The sequence below is a fragment of the Cnephaeus nilssonii genome (assembly GCF_951640355.1).
Source record: "Cnephaeus nilssonii genome assembly, chromosome: 14".
NCBI classification, from domain to species: Eukaryota; Metazoa; Chordata; class Mammalia; order Chiroptera; family Vespertilionidae; genus Cnephaeus; species Cnephaeus nilssonii.
Genome location: NC_137085.1, coordinates 16371010 through 16378875, shown reverse-complemented (window position 1 = coordinate 16378875; position 7866 = coordinate 16371010). Strand labels below are relative to the sequence as shown.

The 7866-nt window shown below is 47.7% G+C and overlaps 1 protein-coding gene across 1 annotated transcript; it reads right to left on the bottom strand.

Moving 5' to 3' along the window:
• Positions 1 to 4196: 4196 nt before the first annotated feature.
• On the bottom strand, positions 4197 to 5238 carry LOC307111136 (olfactory receptor 1J4-like; the record flags this gene model as incomplete). The annotated part of the gene is made up of 1 exon (XM_079790820.1): positions 4197 to 5238. The coding sequence occupies exon 1, from the start codon at positions 5172 to 5174 to the stop codon at positions 4197 to 4199; it is 978 nt and encodes a 325-aa protein (XP_079646946.1). The 5' UTR covers positions 5175 to 5238.
• Between the last annotated feature and the right edge of the window lie 2628 nt (positions 5239 to 7866).

The following is a 7866-nucleotide window of genomic DNA, read 5'->3' as shown; positions in this document are numbered from 1 at the left end:
ATACAGAGTCCATAAATAAAACTTCTCTTATATGTTCAATTAATATTCAACAAAGAAAGTAAGAACATACAATGGTGTAAAGACAGTTTATTCAATAAATGGTGTTGGAAAAATAGGACAGATATGTTCAAAACAATGAAATTAAACCACCCACTTACACAATACACAAGAATAAATTCAAAATGGATTAAAGACTTAAATGTAAGACTCAAAAGCATAAAAATTTTAGAAGAAAACATAGGCAGTAAAGTCTCAGAAATTTATTGTAGTACTATATTTTCTGATATATCTCACAAGGAAGGGGAAAAAATAAACAATGGGATTACATCCAATAAAAGGTTTTTGCACAGAAAAGAAAACTATCAGCAAAATGAAAAGACAATACACTGAATGAGAGAATATATCCACCAATGATATATTGATAAGGGGTTAATACCCAAATGTCTGAAGAATTCATGTAACTCAACACCAGAAAACACTAAAAATCCAATTAAAAAATGGAATAAGGACCTGCTTAAACACTCTACAAAGAGAACATGTAGATGACTTATAGAAATATGAAAAGCTGCTAAATGTCACTAATCATCAGAGAAATGCAAATGAAAGCCATAATGTGATATCACCTCACACCTACCAGAGTGGCTATCATCAATGAATCAACAAAAAAATGCTGGCAAGGATGTGGAGAAAAGGAACCCTCATGCACTGTTAGTGGGAATGCAGATTGGTGCAACCACTGTGGAAAACAGTATGGAGTTTCTTCAAAAAATTAAAAATGGAACCTCCTTTTGACCCAGTGATTCACTTCTGGGAATATATCCAAAGAATCCTGAAACACTGATTAGAAATAATATATGCACTCCAATGTACATTTCAGCATTATTTACAATAGCCAAAATTTGTAAGTATCCTAAGTGCCCAGCAGTAGATGAGTGGATAAAAATGCTGTGGTACAAATTGTTCTCTGAGTTGCTTGTTTCAGCAAAAAAGAAAACCTAGTAGATACTGACAATAGTATGGTGATTGCTAGGGGGCAGTCTGCCTTGGGGAAAATGGAAGAGGATATAAGAGTGATAACTGCTCATGGAAGGAGACTTGTGTTGGTGAACACACAATAGAGTGTACAGATGATGTGTTGTGCATCTGAAACCAGTATAATTTTGTTAACCAGTGTCACCCCAATAAATTCAATGGAAAGGGAAAGGAAGCCATGGCACATTTATACAAAGGAATAGTACTTGGCCATAAAAAATAAGAAAATCTTACGTTTTGCAACAGCATGGATAGAATTTGTGATTATTATGCAAAGTTAAATAAGCCAATTATAGAAAGACAAATATATTATTTCACATACATGTTGACTTTAATGAACAGAATACAAGTACACTCATAGATACAGAAAGCAGACTGACAGCGGTTAGAGTGGAAGGGTGTTGGGGGCTGGGTGAAAAAGTTGAAGGGATTAAGTAAAAAAATCCCACAATTCATAGACACAGACAACAGTATAGTTATTACCAGAAGAAAGGGGTTGGGGGAGTAGAACAAGGTAATGGGAAGATAAATGGTGATGGAAGGAGACCTGAATTTGGGTGGTGAACACACAGTTCTAGCTAATAAAAGAGTAATATGCAAATTGACTATCACTCCAACACACAAGATGGCCACCCCTTGTGGTCAAAGATGGCTGCACCCATGTAGACACAAGATGGCCTCTACAAGATGGCCGGCAGGGGAGGGCAGTTGTGGACAATCAAGCCAGCAGGGGAGGGCAGTTCGGAGGGACCGGGCCTGCACAGGAGGGCAGTTGGGAGGGACCCAGGCCTGCATGGGAGGGCAGTTGAGGGGGACCCAGGCCTTCAAGGGAGGGTAGTTGGGAGGGACCAGGCCTGCAGGGGGGGACAGTTGGGAGGGACCAGGCCTACAGGGGAGGGGAGTTAGGGGTGACCTGGCCAGCAGAGGAGGGCAGTTGAGGGCAAACAGGCCTGCAGGGGAGGGCAGTTGTGGGCAACCAGGTCGGCAGGGGAGGGCAGTTAGGGGTGATTGTGCCAGTAGAGGAGGGCAGTTGGGGGGGACCAGGCCAGCAGGGGAGGCAGTTGGGAGGGACCCAGGTTGGCAGGGGAGGGCAGCTGGGGGGACCCAGGCCTGCAGTGCAGGGCAGTTGCAGGGGACCCAGGCCTGAAGGGGAGGGCAGTTGGGAGGGACCAGGCCTGCAATGGAGGGCAGTTAGGGGTGACCGGGCTGGCAGAGGAGGGCAGTTGGGGGCAACCAGGCTGGCAGGGGAGGGTTGGGAGGGATTAGGCCTGAACGGGAGGGCAATTGGGGGGACCAAACCTGCAGAGGAGTGCAGTTGGGGGGGACCAGGTCTGTAGGGGAGGGCAGTTGGGGGGGACCTGGCTGGCAGGGGAGGACAGTTAGAGGTGACCGGGCTGGCAGAGGAGGGCAGTTGGGAGGGACCAGGCCTTAAGGGGAGGGCAGTTGGGGGTGACCAGGCCGGAAGGGGAGAGGTGTTGGGGGGGGACCCAGGCCTGCAGGAGAGGTCAGTTAGGGGTACCGGGCTGGCAGAGAAGAGCAGTTGCAGGCAACCGGGCCTGAAGGGGAGGGCAGTTGTGGGGGACCAGGCAGGCAGGGGAGGGCAGTTAAGGGTGACTGGGCTGGAAGAGAAGGATAGTTGTTGGGGACTGGGCCTGCAGGGGAGGGCAGTTGGGAAGGATCAGGCCTGAAGGGGAGGGCCGTTGAGTGGGGACCCAGGCCTACAGGGAAGGGCTGTTTGGGGGGACCAGGCCAGCAGGGGAGGGCACTTAGGGGTGACCAGGCCTGCAGGGGAGGGCAATTGTGTATACCAGGCATGTAGAGGAAGGCAGTTGGGGGCGACCAGGCCTGCAGGGAAGGGCAGTTGGGAGCTACTCGGCTGGCAGGAGAGGGCATTTAGGGGTAACCGGGCTGGCAGAGGAGGGCAGTTGGGGGGGACCAGGCCTGCAAGGGAGGGCAGTTGGGGGGACCAGGCCTGCAAGGGAGGGCAGTTGGGGGGACCAGGCCAGCAGGGGAGGGCAGTTAGGGGTGACCAGGCCTTCAGGGGAGGGCAGTTTGGGTACCAGGCCTGTAGGGGAAGGCAGTTGGGGCAACCAGGCCATCAGGGGAGGACAATTAGGGGCAACCAGGCTGGCAAGGGAGGGCAGTTAGGTGTGACCAGGCTCCAGGGGAGGGCAGTTAGGGGTGACCAGGCCGGCATGGGAGGGCAATTAGGGGCAATAAGGCTGGCAGGGGAGCAGTTAGGCATTGATCAGGCTGTCAGGGGAGTGGTTAGGGGGTGATCAGGCTGGCAGGCAGAAGCAGTTAGGGGCAATCAGGCAGGCAGGCAGGCGAGTGGTTGGGAGCCAGCAGTCCTGGATTGTGAGAGGGGTCCCAGATTGGAGAGGGTGCAGGCTGGGCTGAGGGACACATACACTCTCCCCCCCTCCTTCCCCCCGTGCACGAATTTCGTGCACTGGGACTCTAGTCTATATAATAAAAGACTAAGCGACCCTTACAGTGGAATGACCAGAACGACCAGTCACTATGATGTGCACTGACCACCAGGCGGCAGACGCTCAACACAGAGCTGCCCCCTGGTTGTTAGTGCACTTCCACAGGGGGAGTGCCACTCAGCCAGAAGCTCATAGGTGGCGAGCACAGCGGTGGTGGTGGTAGCCGCTCTCACCTCAACAGCAGCACTAAGGAGCAGCGAGCCAAGCGATAAGGAGTAGCGAGCAGGTGGGCGACAAGGAGCAAGGGGTCCTGGAATCAGAGGGGGATGTCCAACTGCTGGCTTAGGCCCGCACGCCCCGGGGTGCGCGACTAAGCCATTAGTCGAACATTCCCCGAGGGCTCCCGGGCTGCCAGAGGGATGTCTGACTGACAGCTTAGGCCAATTTCCCCATGGAGCAGGTCTAAGCCAGCAGGAGAACATCCCCGGAGGAGTCCCGGACTGCGAGGGGGTGCAGGCCAGGCTGAGTGACCCCCACCCTAGTTCACGAATTTTCGTGCACCAGGCCTCTAGTATCTTATAAGAGACGATGGACAAGCAAAAAATAATGAATTATTAACAATCCAAGTGGCAAATGTGACCTAGTTGACATATTAACAACTCTTGTACATGACAATAGAATGTATATTCTGTTAATGTTTTATGGAGATGACAAGCATAAATAATTTTAGTTCTATCTCCTTGTGCCCATGACTGCAACAAAAGAATCTAGTGATTGCCACTTTAAAAACCTAACTCTATTCATACACATCTCTAGGGCCTGTTTTATATCTCTGCTCCTCAGGCTGTAGATGAAGGGGTTCAGCATGGGGGTAACTACTGTATACATGACAGAAGCAATTATGTCCTTGGAACCCCATGATGAGGAAAAAAAGTAAACACCAGCAAGTGTCCCATAGTATAAAGACACCACAGAGAGGTGGGAGCCACAGGTCGAAAAGGCTTTAGAGAGTCTCTTAGTGGAGGGCACCCTCAGGATGATAGTTCCTATTCGGATGTATGAGCCCAAAACAATGCTCAATGGCAGGAAGTAAAGTATTCCTCCTTCGGTGAAGATGACCAGATTATTGAGGGAGATGTCTGAGCAGCTCAGCTTCAGAAGCACAGTGAGGTCACAGAAGAAGTGGGTGATGGTATTGTCAGCACAGAAGGACAGTCGGACCAAGAGGAGGGTATGAATAAGAGCATGGACACAGGCAACCATCCAGGAGCCAGCCACCAGCAACGTGCACAGTGCCTGACTCATGATTGTGGAATAGTGCAGAGGGTGACAGATGGCCACGTACCTGTCATATGCCATCACAGCCAGAAGGAAGTTGTCAAGAGAACCAAAAAGTATGAAAAAATACAACTGAAAAATGCATCCCCCATAGGAGATGGATTGTTGCCAAGTCTGCATGTTCATGAGCATCTTAGGCACAGTGACAGAGGAAAGCGAAATGTCAGAGAAGGCCAAGTGGCTGAGGAAGAAGTACATGGGTGTGTGCAGGCGAGAGTCCAGCCTGATGAGCAGGATGATGAGCAGGTTGCCCAGCACCGTGGTCAGGTACATGCCCAGGAACAGGGTGAAGAATACGCCCTGCTGCCCTGGCGGGATGGGGAGCCCCAGGAGGAGGAACTGGGACACGCTGCTCTGGTTCTCAGGCCTCATGCTGCTCTTCTGTCTGCTGGGGATGAAGAAGGTGTCGGAATCTCAGGAGCCTGGATAGGATGGCCAGGACCATCACATCTTATACTGTTATTCTCTAGGAACGTCACCTTAAAATACTTTAATTTCTTTTCTTCATATTTATATTCTTTTCAATTGATAATAAATTTTAAAGTATATTAACTTTATACAATAAATACTTACTGAGAATCTCTGTAAGATTCACCGAAACAAGGAAACTGAGGCCAAAATTTTATGTAACTTGCCCTAGCTGGTTTGGCTCAGTGGTAGAGCATTGGCCTGCATACTGAAGGGTCCCTGGTTTGATTTTGGTCAAGGCCAGGTACCCTGGTTGCAGGCTCCTTCCCAGTCTCAGCCCTGATCGGGGTGCATGCAGGAAGCAATCAATTGATATGTTTCTCTCATGTTGCTATTTCCCTCTCTCTTTCACTCTCTCTAAAATCAATGGGAAAATATCCTCCAGTGAGGATTAAAAAAATTTTTATGTAACTTTCCCAAGGTCTCACTGCTTTATGGTGGTGATTCTGCCCTATAACTTCACACAGCATGATACCTAGAGTTTATTTTGCTTTGCTGTTTAATAAAGTAAAGAAGAGGTTGTAAAATTCTGATCAGTCACTTGGGTACATGGAAATGAGAACAGATTTGTTTTATAGAATCAAGGAGAGACATGGCTGGTTTGGATCAGTGGATATAGCGTTGTCCTGGGGACTGAAGGGTCCCAGGTTCGATTCTGGTCAAAGGCACATGCTTGGGTTGTGGGTAGGGGACATGCAGGAGGAAGCTGATTCTTATCATTGATGTTTCAATCTCTCTCTCCCTCTCCCTCTCTGAAATCAATAAAAATGTATATTTTTAAAAAGAAGCAAGGAGAAGCTTTGAGTGTGGTTATCTCAGCTAATGGTGCCCCAGAAGGAGGACACTTAAGAAAATTCTTGAGGTCCTGAATGCAGATCACATACAGAGATGCACACCACACACACACACACACACGCACACATACACACACACACACACACACACGCACACTTGATTTGAGGATTCCAGTAACCAATGCCCATATCCCCATCTTAAGGGAAGTATAGCCTATCTGTGGTTCAGCACATGAGCACTCATATACATACAAGTCATAAGTAACATACTAAGTAAGATATGCACAACACTCAACGATGTTCCATTCACCCACAAACACACTAACACATCTGACTCATGACAACCTGGTAAAGTCTCAACTCATCATATATACATAACTCAAACACTACACACACTTCACCAATACCACAAAAGACCACAAACAATTCAAAAATCTCACAAGAAACACACACCAATGACACATATGCTCACCCAGCCACACTCACTACAACAAGCTGCATATATGCTCCTATTAATCAAAGACATGTTTCCCCTCTTCTGATCATCCCTTTCCTGGGGAGGGCAGTCAGCATGGAACAGTTAAGCCTGTTTAATCATAGGAACCATCTTTAAAATACCCCCATACCCCATGCACGGGGTCACACACACACGGTCACATACACAGAGAAAACCCAACAGCACACCTTCGTGCTCTAAACATGAGTGTCTCACCCAAAGACACAGCAGCCCACAGTGCTGAGCAGAGGTGTGAGCCCTCTCTGACCTGACCTGACTTTGGTTCCGGGTGAGGTGGGCATCTTCCTGTCCAGCAGCAGAGACAATAGTATGATCAGAGACATGAATCAGGAGTCCCTAATCACACGCCTGGAGGTGATAACTTGTACTACCTGTGCTAAAACAGGACTGTGGTTCACATACATAGTGCGCGCGCGCGCACACACACACACACACAAACGCAACTATTAAATAGCACGTACACAAGCATACACAATACATGCACCCACACAGTCATGGACACAGAGTCTCACATATGAACCCACTAGCACACAGGCAGATCCATAGCCAAGTGCAGATTTCCAGCTCCTCTCACCTGGGCTCGTCATTGGTGAGTTCAGACACCTTCTGCTCCAGACTGTTGCCCGTCTCCTCAGGTTTTATTCAGGAGACCTAATGTCCAGACACACAGAAGCAATATCTGGGGCCTTAGCACTTCTACAGACTTTCGTTTTCCTTAACCAGCTCCAGAGAAATGAGTCCAAAGGTAACACTTAACTGCTAATGAGAGACTGCAACCAAGTCCCCAAGCTGTGGCTAATTTCTGACTGCCCTTTGGGAGCTGTGTGTCCAAAAGCCAGAGGACTGGAGTCTTAGAGGACAGTGTCCCTGATTCCAGTCATGCCCTGGACACCTTTGTTCTTGAACATTGTTCCAGCCTGGGACAAAGGATATTTCCACTTTTGGTTTTGAAATGATCTTAAAGATACAGAAAAGTTAAAAAATGATATCAAGAATTACTTGACATACGATGTTCAGATTCCATAATGGTTAACATTTTACTATGTTTACCATTTGTTTGTTTGTATGTATGTATTTTTCAGGCTTTGATTTCAGCAGATATATCACAGTGCATATTATTAGAAGGCATATGCTATTAATTTTTCCAATGACTAGTGTTTTCACTTACCTTCTTTCGCTATGGTTTTATCTGCCAGGTAATCTACTGTAAAGTTACAGTTTTTTATAGTTACTATTTTAACCTTGTAATTAAAAGTATAATTTATGTAGATATTTTGGTATTATA